The 18,589-nt window shown below is 35.0% G+C and overlaps 2 protein-coding genes across 4 annotated transcripts in view; both read left to right on the forward strand.

The window, feature by feature from the left end:
* The first annotated feature begins 3,885 nt into the window (after window positions 1–3,885).
* On the forward strand, window positions 3,886–9,239 carry LOC101895434 (uncharacterized). Its single transcript, XM_005186600.4, has 3 exons — window positions 3,886–4,386; window positions 6,881–6,990; window positions 7,063–9,239. The coding sequence occupies exons 1-3, from the start codon at window positions 4,021–4,023 to the stop codon at window positions 8,036–8,038; spliced, it is 1,452 nt and encodes a 483-aa protein (XP_005186657.1). The 5' UTR covers window positions 3,886–4,020; the 3' UTR covers window positions 8,039–9,239.
* Window positions 9,240–15,915: 6,676 nt separating this feature from the next.
* Window positions 15,916–18,589, forward strand: part of LOC101888248 (tyrosine-protein kinase receptor torso) — a 257,277-nt gene continuing 254,603 nt past the window's right edge. For all 3 annotated transcript variants that reach the window (XM_059125667.1, XM_059125673.1, XM_059125675.1), the window contains exon 1: window positions 15,916–16,040. The gene's annotated coding sequence lies outside the window, so the exon portion shown is untranslated. The remainder of the gene's footprint in view (window positions 16,041–18,589) is intronic.

The raw sequence follows: 18,589 nt of genomic DNA on the forward strand, positions 1-18,589 counted from the left end.
CGATTTTACCTTCATGATATAGAAACAATTAAAAAAGCTGTAAGTTCGGCCGGGCCGAACTTTGAATACCCTCCACCATTTGGTACAATATTGGCAATTTTCAAAAATATAAAATCCGTTAAATATTCTGTTAAAATCTTAAAAAAATACCGAATGTAGCCGTATATTAAGGTCTATACGACGACGTGGAGCACAATTCAATATTCAAATGTGAAACTTGAAAAAATCTGTTTATAATGTAGCTAAAATCATTAAAATACCGAATATAGGGAGGCACCATAGGGGGTAAAAAAAAACGTGGACCTGCACAGACAATTTTCTGGCATAGGCTGTAGTATCCATTACGAACTTCAAATACCAAATTTGAGTTAATTCCGTTGAAAATGTCGCTAAAATCATCAAAAGTACCGAATATCGGGAGGTACCGTTATATGGGGCTATACGAAGACGTGGACCTGCATAGAAAAATTTCTGTCTTTGACTGTAGTATCCATTTCGAAATTCAAATAATAAATTTGAAACAATTCCGTGAATAATGTCGCTAAAATCATCAAAATACCGAATATCGGAGGTACCGTTATATGTGGGGCTATACCAAAACGTGGACCTACATGACCCTTTTTCAATACCAAAAGTCCTGCAGATATAATATACATTTGAGTAAAATTTTATCAATCAACTTAATTTCGTTCGGAAACTAGAGTTATTTTCACGGACGGACATCGCTAAATCGATATAGAATTTTATGCTGATCAAGAATATATAGACTTTGTGGGGTCTTAATGTACCCTCCATACTATGGTGGAGGGCATGGTACAATAAGGAGATATAACAGCTTCGTAAAACTAGAGAAATGCAGCCCTGAGGCAAAGGCCTGCTTCCGTCAGAATTATTCAAAATTATATGCAACAAGTTGTTTTTATTTATTTGATATTATTTTTTTATTTTTACAATAAGTCAAAAGGGGAAAGACGAATGAAATTGTAATCAGCTGGTAGTTCTACCTTACTTTTTTATTGTGGACGGCATAAACAAATTGTATTTAGGGGTTAGCTTTGTTCTACCTTCTGTAATTATATAATGGTGCATACAGATTATATTAAGAATCTAATTGCAATATTAATTTCCTTTTTAAAATATTTTTATTTTCAGATAGATCAGTTATGTATATTGTAAAATTGATTGAATTAGACGACTAGGAGACCCAGTGGATCATTATTTGCATAGTTATTCCTATAATAGCTTTTAAATTTACTAGTTTTGCTATTTTTCTCGAAATCATAAAGGAAGATCGGTTATCGTAGTAAAAACTTTCACATTTTTGGTGTTCTGGAACAGACCAAATATTGGGCTGAAGCTCTTGGAAATTCCTTGTACGTCTATTGGAAACCTTTATCGAAATTCTGCTCATCACTAAATTATGAGATGTATAATGTTCTGTAGATTTTTCAATGAAGAAAGTTTTCATATATTAAGTCTGGTTTCATAAAAGGGAAATGTTTCATGACTCCACCCATGACTACGCAAAGCGAACAATAGAATTTGTTAGAAATTAGAGTGCATTGCATAAAAGGTGAGCCAGACAATAGAGCCATATTCAATAAACTTCGAACAGAGGAAATATATAGTTGTTTTGTGACTAGGGGGTCCGTAATCTCCTTGCTCCATCTTTTTATAAATCCTAGTGTAGATTAGCTTTGTTCACCATTGCTGAGGATAGGATAGAATAGTTTTTGAAGTAGCATTGTTAAATGTTTCCTTTTGCATTCTTCCTGATAAATAAGACTTGAACCATTTCACCAGACAATTAATGAAATCCATCTTATCAAGTTTCAGAAGCAGCAGATCATGATTAACCTTGTCAAATGCTTTTCCGATATCCATGTAGATAGTGTCTGACTGCATTCTATTTTTAAAACCATCGTTTACAATAGTTAGTTCTAAACATTTGTAATAGTTAAGCGATTTTTTTCGAAACCGTGCTGAAAGTTGGGTAATACAGAGGAGACTTAAAAGGACAGCGTATCACTAAGAATTTTCTCAAAGAGATTTGGTATAGCACTTAGCTTAGCTATACCTCTGGAGTCTTATTATGTCAAGTATACCTTCAAACATGCAAAAACTGATTTTGTTTATTTAATTTTCTTTTTCATTTTTTTTTTCAATTTTGCAGTTGGAAACACCACAAAACATGTATGAAATATTGGATTTTTTCCACAAAATTGAATCTAAGACTGAGGGACAATATTTGGTCTGTTCCAGAATTGCAAGAAAGTAAAAAATTCAATATTAGTAGATTCCTGTAGGTACTGGAGCAGACCAATTGTTTTATTCTAAAACTATACATTTTTTGCAAGTTAATGTGGAAAAATATATTTCTGTTGCATAATTTCAAACATTTTTTCAAAACAGAATATGGGCACCAAAAATATATTTAGGCGGTTGTCATCTACATCTGACGCTATATATAGGTCTGTTCCAGAACCTACTAGTTTTGCAAATTTCTCCAATATCTTAAAGGGAAAATCGGTTATCGTAGTAAAAACTTTTACATTCTTGCAATTCTGGAACAGACCATATATTGACAAAGACGGGTTTTATGTAGCCACTCGTACAACATTTTGATATATGTCCTGTTCCAGAACAGCAAGGATTTTAAAATTTTTACTACAACCGATTGTTCCTTTATGATATAAAGAAAATTGCACAACTAGTTGATACTTGCTGGTTCTGTAACAGAGTCTTTAGATTTTTTAATAATGTAGACGCTGTGCTTGCATATGACGTATCTTTGTAAACCCCTAAATTTTAATTTTTAACTTCTGTGTCCAATTTATATAAGAAGTCTGTCTCGTTTCTTATTGATATTATCAGAGTACTGGTCAACATCATCATATAGACTGCAGTTATAAATCTTCAATAGCGAAATGGGAAAGATTGCCACTGAAGTTTAATTTAAGCCGCCCGAAGGTTAACTGAATATGATATGCACATGCTTCTTGGTTGGACTAAAATACCATGTCAAAGGTCTGTTACAGAACTGATTTTTCCTTTATGATATAGAAAAAAAAACGCAAAACAAGTAGATTCTTGCGGGTTCTAGAACAGAGTAAACTTTACGTTAAAATATAAAGGAAAGATGGTCTGACACATGGCTCAATAAGAAAGGTTACCTAACTTCAAAGAAACTGGAAAAATGCTACTACAAGAATGAAATTTTGGTGTTGTTCCACAAGATTAAATCTAAAATAGTAGGACAATGCAGTTTTATCCCAAAATTGTACAATGTGTTGCCCTTAAACGTCAAAAGTATGCATTTATTTTGCAACCGAATTTGAAATAATTTCAAATTATTGCATTTTTCATTCAAAAAAATACACACATATACACAAAATATGTATATGTTTTGACAGAATAAGGGCACCAAAAGAAACAAATTGTATTAAGGAGGTAGCTTCGTTCTAAACTAGAAAAATGCTACTCTGTGCTGGAGATAGACTTTTAAATATGCAACAGTTGGTTTTGTTTATTTTTCTTTTTTTTTAACAAAATTCTTATATTGCGGAAAACCCGCGAAACAACAAGAATGGAATTTTTGTGTTACTCCACAAGATTGAATCTAAATCTGAATGAATCTGGCATTTGCTTATCGGACAGTTCATATTTAAATGAAACTTGTATTAATGAAAAAAGATTTATTTGTCCGACAACATCAATTTTTTATCTATATAGATTTAAATTAAAAATTCCAACGGATTTCTATGTGCAAGTATCGGTTACACATTACGCAAAGTTATCGTTCGTATCGATAACAGCTCTGTTTTGCTATAAACATTCGATAGGTCGTTTGTCGATTCATACAACCCTAATGTTGGAGTTGGAGCATATATAAACAAAAAATCAAAGTTTGAAGGAAGAAAAAAACGAAGAAAAATTTGTAATTCTCTTGGGCAGAAACAAAACTGCTACAAAATTAAGCTTTCAACGGCAACAAAACAATATAAACGGAAAAAATCAAAAATGAAATTGGAGCCGAACGTAAATGGGAGTCCGAGTCCTTTGGTAACACCATTGAAAATTTCCGCAACTCTTGGGGGAACGAAGGTGGAGCCCGCTATACCACAAGCTCCACCGCCGCCAGAGACGCCGAAATCTGAAAACGAAGAGGATTTCGATCAATTTCCGGAAGCTGATGAGGATTTAGATGATGGCAACGGTAGTTGTGTAAAAAATGAAAATGGTAGTGAGTTTAGTTCGGAATTGAAAACCTTTGCAAAAGTGGATGAGTCTGTCGACAATGAAACGGGTGAAACGGAAGAGTCGTCCATGGGCAAAAAGAAATCGGTGCGAAAAAAACGTTCCCTCAACTGGGAGGAAGCTGAGCGTGTAAGTTGACCATTTCAGCTTTTTCACTTGTAATGTCTTCCACTATAGTTGACAGGATACCCAAGATATTTTATGTATGCAGGCGTTTTTAAGTAAAATGTCTATAAGAAATACTGCGAATGTTTGTGAGAATGTGTTATCGGTGTGAATGTTAAGTTGTAGTTAAATCGTTTTGCCACCATTCAATATGGACAAGGGATACCTACCTCGTTTTTGGTCAGTGTTTGTTCTTATTGGATTTTTTGGAAGAATGTGATTTTTTTGGTAGTGAAAAGAAATTTGTTTGTTCAATATTAAATTGGGTATTTATTCAGATTTCCGTGTTCAACTGTACAAACAATAACAAGCAGTATATGATCGTTATGTGAGTAGGCCAGTAGATGGCGCTTAAAGATGTGCGTTAATTCTTGGCATATTTTTAAAGATGAAAAGAAACCTGTGAAAACTTCCAGATATTCAGGCCATTTCAACAATTTAGTTACACCCTCTACCATGAGATATAGAGTGTAATTAATCTGTCATTTTTAAACCCTCTTGTTCAGTTGAAAATACTAAATTTAAGAGGCAAACTATAGGCTAAAATTTGAACGATATATGAATGAAATTTGGCATAATTGTTTGTAGCACTCCCAAGTTGTTTGGTGTTCAAATATCGGTCCATATTTAGGTATAATTCTAATAAAACGGTACATTCAGATTTTCGTTATTTGGATAAATAACAGCTGCAGCAGACTAGAAATTTTATTAAGGATCCAATTTCTACCATTCAGCCATTTTATTCAAATCTTGGTTATTTGAATACAAGTTCTACATCTTTTTTTCTGAGTTATGAACATTTATATTAAGCCTTATAATATAATAAAATTCTGTGGAAATAGTTGACCTATTCTTGTTTACTTTAAAAGAGGTCACAACCGAAGACAATTGAAGTTTCAACACTTTCTTCATAAAAAATGCATAGTCTTAGAAAAAAAAACTTAAATTCGATTATGTTTCTTAGTTTAGTAAATTTAATTCGTATTCATATGCCCATTATCTTTGCTCTTTTAAATCGTGCAGTTTCTAAATCATAAAGTTTCTAATGTACAGGGTGAGATAAAAAAAAACTGCAACAAAGTCAAACGCCATAATTTTTACATTTTTTTTAATTTTATTGAATGAAAGCAAAATATGTCGGAAATAGCATCAAATTTTGGAATAAGTTTAGATTTGTTCGTTTGCTTTCCAAAATTTTCCAGACGCAATAGTCCAACGGATTGGCAACCGGGGATTTTTTCGGCCATTGTCCGCTGGAAATGAAGCGAGAATGTTTGCTTGCCCAATACTTTAATACATCCTCCAGAATTTTTTATTCTGATGCCACGGTCGATTAATACGAGCGGAGAGCGACCACTTTCGACCAAGCGAAACAACTCTTTAGCTCTTTTGAGTCTATTTTCTTTCTGTTGCGGTGTAAGTTCTTGAACTTTCAATTTCAATGGCTTTACCACAAGCTCATTTTTCAATAATTGCCGAATGGAATATTGCTCACGAGCCATTTTCGGCCACTGTGACGCGGGTTTCGATCAAGTGGCTTCTTTACTTTTTGAACCATTTCTGCTGATGTTGCTGTTCTCTACCGTCCATTTTATCGTTACCGTTATTCACATTTAAATGCTGGAATGCTCTAACGATAGTCACTTGTGGTTTTCCAGCCAAATATAAAGAAATCACACTATCACGCTTGAATTCCATCACGAATAACTTTTTTTCTGGAAAATTGTCACCAAAATGCTTTTGTACGCTTGTAACAAAATACAATGAGCTGTCACTGAAATAATTTTAACAGCTGTCGGACAAGTGGCTTAGAAATGACAGCAGTCTGAAGTTGGTTGCAATTTTTTCATCTCACCCTGTATATCCAACGTTTTTTCACTCACATTTCATGGTATCTTTTTGCTGACATGGCATTCTGAGAAAACTCTACAAAAGCTCACATTGTGTTACGTTCAGAGTTGCTTGAGTCTGAGAATGGATTTAGATATTAGTTTTCAAGCAGCAACTCGCTCATCTGGTCATTCTTTTTTAATACAGAAATATTTGTGTGAAGTGAAACGGATTGTGGAATTACAGGGACGAAACAAACGATAGTATGTATATATGACAAGCTTATGGAATATTTTTCTATAACAATTCAAAAGCAATCTCGATATACCTATATCATATTATGAAATAATAAAATCAACTGGAGACATTTATTCATTTAAAAATTTCCATTTGAAACTTTCAGTTTCTGACTCCTGATGTAAATCTTTTCTTTCTACAAATTGATCTAACACTGACTGCGTAAAAAGTTTTTGTGCTAAGATTTTTATATATATAGTCAGATTCTTCATTAAGTTTATGTTCAGTTGTGAATTTATTTATTTAATCTATAATTTAACTTCCTTCGACTTAATACGTAAATTTCATTGAAAGAGATCGAATAATTTTTATATGTTGTTCTCCTTTTCAGGGCCTCTTAGTGGAAATCATTAAACCAAAGGTGGAATTTGTGGAAAATAAATCAGTCGATGCCAAATCAATTAAATCGAAGCGTTTGGCGTGGTTACACGTTACCAAGCAGTAAGTTACGCACATTTTATTTCGTTGCTCTTTAAAAATTAACATCTTCATTTCTCTTCCCCCAAAAAAAAGCTTCAATGCATTAAATTTCCGTCATCGTTCGATGGAACAAATACAGGTGCAGTGGCGCAGCATGAAGAATTCAGCTAAAAAAGAATATCAACAGAAAAATCCAAAATCTACAAACATGCTGGAAGGTTTACAAATGCTCGAGTTTATGGAGGAAATGTTAAAGGAGCCAGCCATTGGTGGCACACGTAGTCAGACCCGTAACTCTGCAATACAAATTAAAAAAGAACTGCTCGATGATTTGGACGAAGAAGATGATACACCCTTGGCCGCTTTACCTGCAACCCTTTTCAATAATACCAGTAATAGTGAAGATACCCAACCTACATCAACATTAGCTCTATCGCCATCCACCTCGGCCGAATCTCAGAATTTAGAATTTCAACAAATTAGTGAGCCCATAAATGAAGTGGTGCCCGTGAAGAAAAGAAAAGTGTTACCAAAATTAAAGGAGAAACCAGCTAAAGAAAAGGACATAAAATCGCCGGGTGACAAACCCGTTATAGGTTTAAAAATAAAACGACAAAAATGTGAAGCTGCTGCATCGATGGGTGATCTGGAAAACTCTACAGCTGGTGTCACAATGACGATACCCTTAACATCGAATCTGAATGCAAATTATGTCGCTCCCATGGAAAACAAACCAGCAACACATACCACCTCCAACCTGTCAACACCGCCGCCATCACCGCCGGCGTCTAGAGATGAGAAATTCAAAAAGCAACTGTTTGATCTAATGAAACGTGCACGTTTAGCTGAAATGGATTTTGCTCGCAAAGAACACGAACAGAAATTGCGCCATGAACAACAAGAACAGGATATTAAATTACGTTATATGCGTGAATTACACGAACAACGAATTCGTTTAGCCCTATTGGAACATGAGGCTCGCATGCGTGTCTACTCTCAAGCCAGTAATATGTCATCGACAAATGAAATGGCAGCAACACTTCCGGCACCGACAATGGATACACAATAGACAATATCATAGGAAACTTTAAACGGTATTTATGTATAGACGCAATTATTGATAATATTCTATATAGAGAGTATGTAGAACTAATCGTTCATCTCAAATCACTTTGAAATACTATGCCAGATGTGAAATTGGTTGAGGCGAAACCATCTTCTTCACATGTTCAGTCGTTTTTAATAGTCAGCGACTTTTAAAATATTGCTGTGCTGTAATTTGGTTTATTCTTGGAGAAGAAATTGAATTGCCAGTAATGTAGTTGTCAAATGGTTTCTAAACTGATGACAGTTCATCCAAACCTAACTAATGATTTGATTTTCTTCAGGTCAAGGGCAATTTTCCTGCAGTTGACAATATGTTCTCATGCGAGAATTTTGGGATTTTAATGACGAAATTGTTCCATATTTCATTTATCTTCATGGACACAAATTAACCGTGAAAAATACTATCTTGAAAGTATTTCTTCTACTACCATCTTAGGGTTACATATGCGTCAATGTTTTATTGTTTGCAAACATTTTGTGAATGTGTCCCACTACCAAAACTCCTTTAATGTTCGGTTTTGCTTATGGTTCCCATTTTTCAAAAAAAAAATTAGCATGAAGCTGTGTTTATTTTGGGGCAAGTTTTGAAGTTATAGAAACGTACTCTTTAAAATTTCTTTATCTCTTATCGTTCGTATGCGAGGTAAAATGACTGTTAGTTTGTGTGTATAGTATTACGATTTATTACATTTTGCAATTTTACAAACCAATATGCATTTTAATACTAAATCAGATTCTCATTTTTTGTTCGAATCTGTTAAACTTGATGGTTTATGTTTAGCTTTTATTATTCTTGTTTAGTCTGAAGACTATTTTCTCTTATTGTCATACTTTTCTCTATTGATCTTTGTAATGAAGCCCTGCATGGGTCCCCTAACTTTGCAGGTAAATTAATTTTATTTGCATAAATTTCATAAGTATTTTTGCTATGCTTATGTGACAAAATCTATTGGGTTGAGTTTTAATTTTGAATATTTTGCAAGTTTTACTTTTTTATATTCTACTTTGTTGTTGTAACAGTAATATGTTCCATGTTGCTTTCTGTTGGTCAGATTCTAATTCCAAACTCAAAAGTGCAGCTACTTTCAAAGACTGTAGACAAGATTTTCCAAAGTGCAGCGTAGTATGCGGGCCTGTGTCGTACGCTAGGCAGACTTTTTGCACATCTTCATCTATTCGCGCCCGAAACTACCCTGGTTTGTCTAGGTAGCCGAGGTTCTTCAGCTGGAATGGATGGGATATGAACTCTGAAGACGGAATTCATACTGTACATGGAATCTGTATCAGTACGAATGCCAAGATAGTCTTCTTGATTAGAGACTCTCATACAGGTTCTTCCTGACACGCCATCCCGAACATGCTCTATAACAAAATCATATGATTATTGTGACGTAAGAAGAGAACGTAGTCTGCTGCAATTCTTGGGCGGCATTCTAGCTAGTCTGAATAATCTTCACAGAGCACACTGCAGTCGCGGTGCTAAGCACAGGTCGACCTAGTAAGACTTTCTTTTAGAAGGGCAACAAGGTCTTCTTATCTGCACCACAAGTGCTGCCGGCTAACACCTTAGGGATATTGTTCCTACTTTTGAATTTATTTCAAGATGTTGTTGTTGTAGCAGTAGTACATGCATGTGTTTGTGTTCTGCTAATCTGGTTCCAGCTCCAGGTTTAGAAATTCGGCTACTTTAACGGCCTGTAGCCAGAGATCTTCTGGGGTGAGTTGGGTAGGTTTGGCTGTGCAATTAAAGAGGTGTAGCGTATTGTGCGGGCCTGTATCAGGCGCCGGGCAGGCGACACGCACATCTTTATCAATTCGTGTTCGAATTGAGACGAATACACCATCCTGAACGTAATTGCACAAAAACTAGCCTGGTTTGGACGGTATTCATTCTATAACTGCTGATGGCATCTGCTACTGCATCGGTATGAATGCCACTTAGACCTGCCTGATAGGCTCCCGATCTAGAGGTTCTCTCCTATAGCGTTGGACCTTCCTCTCTAGATCGTGTATGTCCTTTGGTGGTTACGATGATTCTCACGGTAACACCCAAGCAGGTACTGCAACGGAAGCATATGATTATGCTGACGTAAAGGAAGGATTTTCGCCTCCTCATGTAGATGGTCCACTGGTGTCATGAGAAGGCACCCTAGACAAGATAAAATCGCAGATAGCTGTGGCTTACGCGGACAACTTGAACATGCTGTTGAATGTGACCCCTAGAATCTTGGGGTAGTTCGTGGTCGGTATTAAATTCCTCTCGACCTGCACATTCAGCTGTGTTCTCATCTTCTCAGACCATGTGGTAAAGAGTGAGGGCGTTGATTTCATGGCGGATATTTTCATATTCCTCGCGTGGAAGTATGCGGCAAGCTCCACGAGTTAGGGGTTCAGCCTTTCACATATGTCATTAACCCGACGTATCGTATGATCGCCGTCTGGAGGTCGAGGAATTCCTGAAAGGTAGCGGTTAAACAGTTCCGGAGATATGACCCCACCTTGAGGAATTCCACGTACGACTGGCGTCCACACATATAGTTGATTATCCAACGTTTCAAATTTGGCCGGAGGGTGGTTCTCTACACGTCCTCAAACAGTATGGCACGATTGACCGTATCAAATGCCTTTGATAGGTCACACGGCTTGTTCTGGTTCAATCCTCTACTAATATGTGCGGAAATGGCGTGTAATGATGTTGTGGTACACGCCAGATAATTGTGAATCGCGCAGGTGACTTGGACATACCGTCGAATGTGACGCCTTAGCAGAGGTCGGATCGGTGCTCCTCGATTTGTATTTTCAGCTGTTTTCTTACCTCCGCAAATCATGTACTAAAGAGTGTGGCCGTTGACTTAGGGCGGTTTTCTTGTTCTGGAATTCCATGTATGACTGACATTCACATATTTAACTGTTTTTCAACGTTTTAACTCTGCCGGAGGGTAATATTCTCAACGTAATACATGTGGATATAGCTATTGTGATGCTGTGTTTCCTACGAGATCATGTTGGTGATCAGCAACTGGATAACTTCCTCTGATGCTGGGTAGAAGTAATTCTTCAGGGGTCTTTACTACAGGCGATAAAAGCGAAATCGGCCTGTATGATTCACCTTTGCGGGTATCCTTTCCTGGCTTCAGTAGTGGGACCACCCGGCCCCTTTTTCAGGCTCAGGAACGATGTGGGTGTCGTCCATGCTCACAAACTAACCTACTGCGAAGCTCATCACACTTATTTGATGGTCCCGCTGCCTCTGCTGGGAGGAAGAAGATATTTTTGAATAATAGTTTAGTAAGTCCATTGACGTCGCTTAAGTATTAGATTTAAGTGTTTCCTGACAAATATACATGTTCTCAACATATCTTAACGAAAACGTATAATTCTTACATGTTAGACTTCGGAAACAATTTGTTACATGAATTAGGTTCTTGGATCGGCCTGATATGTGTACTTTTCTCGAAGCTGAGTTCAGTATTTTTACTACAAATTACCTTTAACAGCGGCAATAGACTTTGATATAGCCTTTTATATCTGCTCATTTCATTATAACATATCGAAAAGGCCATAGGTTGGTTGACCCGGACGCTATTTCACATTCTGGTGTAGTATTAATATGCATGAAAACCAATAAACTCATTATTCAATTATGTACTATAAACTAGGTTCAGTTGCATTTATAAAAAAGAAAATTACATTTTCAAAGACAAATGAAAAGAAATACTCATTTATACAAGGTTGTATTATTTGTTATATAAATAATATTTTTTTATTTTATATAAGTTTATTTTTAACTTACAGAAATGAATGTAATCTTAAGGAACAATTATTTTACATTTTAAACACACAAAAAATACATGACATTTTATTATGAAACTGCAACAACGTATTGAGATTCCTTAATAGTACATTTTGTATACCTATCAGCTGTTTTTTTAAATATTTTCGTGCTTCTTATTAGAAGTTTACACTACTATTTTTTTTTACAAAATAACACTTTTAAGATATTTTGATATTTTCCGTCTTTTTTATGTAAACTATAAATCAGTATTATACGATAAAAAGTTTCAATGCATATATAGCGAGCAGATCAAGTATTATCCATACTCCCCTTGGAGTATGCCAATCTTTTTAAACATTACGAATTAAGGAACATAGTTTAAGTTTGAGCTATAAGTTCGTATTATCTACTTTCCATCGATTGTAAAGCAGTAAATAAATGAAGAAATGTACTTAAAACGAATTAAAAATAAAAAATAAAACATTATTATCATTATTATGATTATTATGATTATTAATAATAGTAAAGTTGAGTTTTTATTTGAATGATGCAGCTGTATGGTAAGATTTCTTAATGAGAGTTGTCGTAGTCTAAGTGGAAAAAACTTGATTCGCACACCGGGTATTTTTAATTGTTTAGTCTTCCCGATTTATGATTTCCATTTTATTAAATTTTCGCATATAAAGCCTTCGGCAATATTACAGATGGCTACGCGTGGATTATACTGTGCGACAAAATTTAATTGTTTCAATACTTACGGGGGAAATTTGGCAGATTATGAAAGTAGAGTTAACAAGTAAAAAAGCAGTAAGTTCGTCAGGGCCGAACTTTAAATACCCTCCACCATTTGGAACAAATTAGGACATTTTCAAAAAAAATCCATTGAAAATTTTGTTAAAATCTTTAAAATACCTAATATCGGAAGGTGCCGATATATGGGGGATATACGATTTTGTGGACCTATATAGACAAATCTATGTCTAGGGGTAAAGTACTCACAAGGAACTCCTTGTGTGGATTTTCAGATAATTCAATTGGAAAATGTGTCTAAAATTGTCAAAATACTGAATAATTGTCAATAATTCCCTTTCAGAGGCTAAAGTGCTCACAAAGAATTCCTTGTGTAGAATTTCAGACTATTCCATTGGAAAATGTGGCTTTGATGAAGTATATATATTCTTGATCAGCGTAAAATTCTAAGACGATTTAGCCCTGTCCGTCCGTCTGTCCGTCTGTTGTAATCACGCTACAGTCAAATGGAATAAAGATAGGAAGCTAGAATTTTGCACAGATCTGTTTTTGTCTGCAAGTCAAGTTCGAAGATGGACTATATCGGTCCACGATATAGTATAGCTCCCATATAACGGTACCCCTCGATATTCGGTATTTTGATGATTTTAGCCATATTTGTCAACAGAATTGTCTGATAATCCACACAAGGAGTTCCTTGTGGGTACTTTATCCCTTGAAAGAGAATTATCTATGTAGGTCCACGATATCGTATAGCCCCCATATAACGGTACCCCCCTGATATTCGGTGTTTTGATGATTTCAGCGACATTTTTCAATGGAATTGTCTGAAATTCCACACAAGGGTTTCTTTATGAGCATGGACCTACATGGCCCATTTTCAATACAAACCAGTAAAGAAAGTCTTAAAGTCGGGCGGGGCCGACTTTATGATACCCTACACCACTTTGCTAATTTAGTAGAGCTCCACATAACAATTAAAAGTTTTTATGGGAGAATTCAATCATACACGCTATGATTATAATTATAATTTAAAGTTCAAAGGACTAAACATGCCGAAGCATTTGTATCTTTTAAATTCGGACTTGTATTGACCATTTGGTGCACAATTAATTTGAAATCGGATAAATATATATATAAAATTTGGCAAAGATATTTCTGAGCTGTATTTGATATATTTCCCTGAATATAGTTGTTACGGAGTGCATATTACGGTTGTGGGTAACAAATATAACAAATCGGATGAATAATATATATGGAGGCTATAGCTAAATCTGAACCGATCTTCACCAAATTTGACATACTAGCTTCTAGACTCAATTCGGTCGTATGTGCCAAATTCCATCCCATTTGGACAAATATTAGACGTTTGGTGCACAATAAAAGGTAAATCGGCCGAAGTTATATATGGGAGCTATATCCAAATCTGAACCAATGTCGATAAAATTTTGCAAATGTATTTCTGAGCTGTATTTGATATATTTCCCTAAATATTGTTGTTGCAGAGTGCATATTACCGCAGCGATGGACAAAAATAACAAATCGGGTGAACAATATATATGGGAGCTATAGCTATATCTGAACCGATTTCGATCAAATTTGGCATACATATTTTCAGGCCTAATTTGGTTGTATGTGCAAAATTCCATACAATTCGGGCTGATATTACACGTTTGGTGCACAATAAAAGGCAAATCGGACGAAGATATATATGGGAGCTATATCTAAATTTTGACCGATTATCTCCAATTTCAATAGGGTTCGTCCTTGGGCCAAACAAATGATCAGTGCAAAATTTCATCTGGATCGGGCAATAAATGCGACCTGTACTTTGTTTACAAAAATACATGGACAGACGGACGGACGGACGGACGGACGGACAGACGAACGGACGGACATGCATAAATCGACTCAGAATGTGATTCTATGCAGATCATCAAAAGGAACTATGGGTCTATCTCGTTTCCTTTTGCCTGTTACAAACAAATGCACAAAGACATAATACCCTGACCACCTTGTGGTGTAGGGTATAAAAAGCCTGCAGATTCATAAAATTTTGCTCAAATATTATATTTGAGTAAAATTTTATCAATCTGCTTCATTTCGTTTGGAAGCTAGAGTGATTTCCACAGAGGGACAGACGGATCTGATCAAGATATATATACTTTGTGGCGCCTTAAATGTATATTTGGAGGTGTTACAAATGGATTGACAAACTTAATATACCCTCCATACCATGAGTGTATAAAAACAGGCTGCTGTTTAAATCTTGTGGAGAGCGCCTTGAAGTATGCTATAAAAATGTTTAAAAAAGATGTGGAGAAATCACTTTACTTATTATACTATAAACATATTACAGTGAGCAATAAGTGCGCCTTGTCTCTAGCTTTAATTTATAGCCGATAAAAATTCAGTTTGAAACAACTTAACTTTCCTGTCAATATCCTGCGTATGATAACGCCGGGTGAAAACCGAATATTATAAACCGAACATCACTTCTGATTTTTTGTGCGCAGAATCAGTGAGAAATAGGGTAACTAACTATTTATGATTTCAATTCTAGCTATTGTGTGTTTAAAAATGCTTATTATTGCAAAAAATTATTGGCATAACTGAAGTCGATTAAATTTGCTTGAAATATATATTTGCCTCTACTATGTTATATTTAATTGAGATATATCTGCATTTTTTTTTACTTTCGTTGCTTCTTAAAGTTGGGAATTTTTGCGCATTTGGAAACCCTGCTATAGCCATTGTTCTCACACCAAATCCTTTTCTCTCCCTCCATTTACTATTGAATGAATTGTAAACAGAACATGAATGAATTTCCACATTGACACACTGACTTGCTTTCATTCGGTACTCGGATACGGAAGTGTGTAAACGTTTAAAGCGGATACCTGTCAGACGAAAGCTACAGGTCCTTTAAAGAAAGTTGTTTGTTTTTGCTGCGGTAACAATTAAAAAAATGGCGCGAAACTACCTAGAACAAATATGAAGATACATATATTTTAAATTTAGTTAAAATATTGTACACAAATATTAATAACAACATTAAAAGCATTATTGTTGGAATATTAATCCACTAACCAATAATAGTGGTCTAGGGATTATTGCCACTGAAATTTATGACATTCTGTAGTTCTCTTTTTGTAAATCATTTGAATGAGGTCCACGGGTGCGATAAAGTGTCAAATATTATTTATGATAAAGTGTTGGCAATTACGTGTGGTGTTGATGTTTATTGCAAAATGAAAAAACAATGTGTCAACAATAAATTAACACATTTTTTTTGTCACAAAATTATTAATAAAAGTGTAATTTTATCGAATACCGATAGAATGCAATTAAATGACATCAAATTTACGATTAATATTAAATTGATGCGCAAAAAGTCTAAGAATTCAATTGTGGATTAGATTAACTCAATACATTCCCGGTAAGTCTGTTATTCCCATATATTTTTCACACCCTATATAAATCCTGCAATATGAAATTTCAACATTAATAACAACAAGTTCGGCCGGGTCGAAATTTTAATACCCTCCACCTTTGGGTAAAAGAAATATTTTTATATAAAAATATCCGCTCACCAACCAAATTCTCTTTCTTTTACAAATCATCAACAAATCAGTGTTAAAACATTATTATACCCTACACCACAAGGTGGTCAGGGTATTATGTCTTTGTGCATTTGTTTGTAACAGACAGAAGGAAACGAGATAGACCCATAGTTCCTTTTGATGATCTGCATAGAATCACATTCTGAGTCGATTTATGCATGTCCGTCCGTCCGTCTGTCCGTCCGTCCGTCTGTCCATGTATTTTTGTAAACAAAGTACAGGTCGCATTTATTGCCCGATCCAGATGAAATTTTGCAAAGGTCTTTTGTTTGGCCTAAGGACGAACCCTATTGAAATTGGAGATAATCGGTCAAAATTTGGATATAGCTCCCATATATCTTCGTCCGATTTGACTTTTATTGTGCACCAAACGTGTAATATCAGCCCGAATTGTATGGAATTTTGCACATACACCCATGTTAGGCCTGAAAATATGTATGCCAAATTTGATCGAAATCGGTTCAGATATAGCTATAGCTCCCATATATATTGTTCATCCGATTTGTTATTTTTGTCCACCGCCACCGTAATATGCACTATGCAACAACAATATTTGGGGAAATATATCAAATACAGCTCAGAAATACATTTGCTAAATTTTATCGAGATCGGTTGAGATTTGGATATAGCTCCCATATATAACATCGTCCGATTTACCTTTTATTGTGCACCAAACGTCTAATATTTGTCCAAATGGGATGGAATTTGACACTTACGACCGAATTGAGTCTAGTAGCTAGTATGTCAAATTTGGTTCAGATATAGTTATAGCTTCCATATATATTATTCATCCGATTTGTTATATTTGGTACCCACAACCGTAATATGCACTCTGTAACAACGATATTCGGGGAAATATATCAAATACAGCTCAGAAATATCGCTGCCAAAGTTTATCGAGATCGGTTCAGATTTGGATATAGCTCCCATATATATCTTTATCCGATTTCAAATTAATTGTGCACCAAATGGGCAATACAATTCCGAATTTAAAAGATACAAATGCTTCGGCATATTTAGTCCTTTGAACTTTAAATTATAATTATAATCATAGCGTGTATGATTGAATTCTCCCATAGAAACTTTTAATTGTTATGTGGAGCTCTACTTAATTAGCAAAGTGGTAGTAGTATCATAAAGTCGGCGCCGCCCGACTTTAAGACTTTCTTTACTGGTATATTTCTTTATTGTTGATTAATAGTTTCATTAATACTTTCGGAACAAACAACTTCATATTTAAAAAAATTGAAATAAATCGTAGAAAACAAACAAATGAACAAGTTAAAAAGCAGTACGGCCGGGCCGAACTTTTAAATTTTCAAAAAATAAAATCCTTAAAAAATTCTGTTACAATTTTAAAAATACCGAATATAGCCGTTATATTGGGGTCTATACGACGTGGACATACGTAGGCATTGTTTGTCATAAGCCATTACCACATTCAAATTCGAAACTTTAAATAAACGGTGAATAATGTAGTTAAAATCATCAAAATATCGTATATAAGGAGGTGCCGGTAAATTGGAGCTGTGCGAAGACCTGGACCAGCATAGACAATTTTCTGTCACAGGCTGTAGCATCCATTACGAACTTCAAATACCACATCTCAAACAATTTCGGTGAATAATGTCGGTAAAATCATCAAAATACCTAATATTGGGAGGTACCGTTATATGGGGGCTATACGAAGACGTGGACCTACATGGCCCATTTAAGAACTTAACCTGCCTACTGGAGAAATAAACATGTGTGCAAAATTTTGAGCCATATATCTCAATTCATTCGAAAGATAGCGTGATTACAATAGACAGACGGACATCGCTAAATCGACTTAGAATTTTACGATGATCAAGAATATATATACTTTGTTGGGTCTGACATGAGTATTTCGAGGAGTTACAAACGGAATGACAAACTTAATATACCCTCCATACTATGGTTGTTGTTGTTGTTGTTGTTGATTATGAAAGATGACATTCCATACTAAAATACAAAATTTTAGGACCTTCTCGATATTATTTTTCAGATATGGCGAAAAATGGTCATATTTTGCACTAATTTACAAAAAAAATATAGTTCAGATTGTCAAAACATTTGTTCATCACCTTTTTCAATTAAACTATGTATTTTTATTAAAAAAGGGTATAATCGCTTCATGTTTAAAGCTATGAGTTTCACTTCAATACTTTACTTTTGATTGCATTTCATGGTCATTTTAGATTCTGTCTAACCCACAGCTATTTGCAGCCTTATTTCGCAGACGTTTTACCAACTTTTACTATGATCGATTATTTGCGCTGGCATTTGGCAAGAAAATGTGTTGGAAAAGCCTTTTAAACAAATATTTGTATTTGTAAAGAGAGGC

Source organism: Musca domestica, unplaced genomic scaffold (assembly GCF_030504385.1).
Source record: "Musca domestica strain aabys unplaced genomic scaffold, Musca_domestica.polishedcontigs.V.1.1 10, whole genome shotgun sequence".
Classification (NCBI taxonomy): Eukaryota; Metazoa; Arthropoda; class Insecta; order Diptera; family Muscidae; genus Musca; species Musca domestica.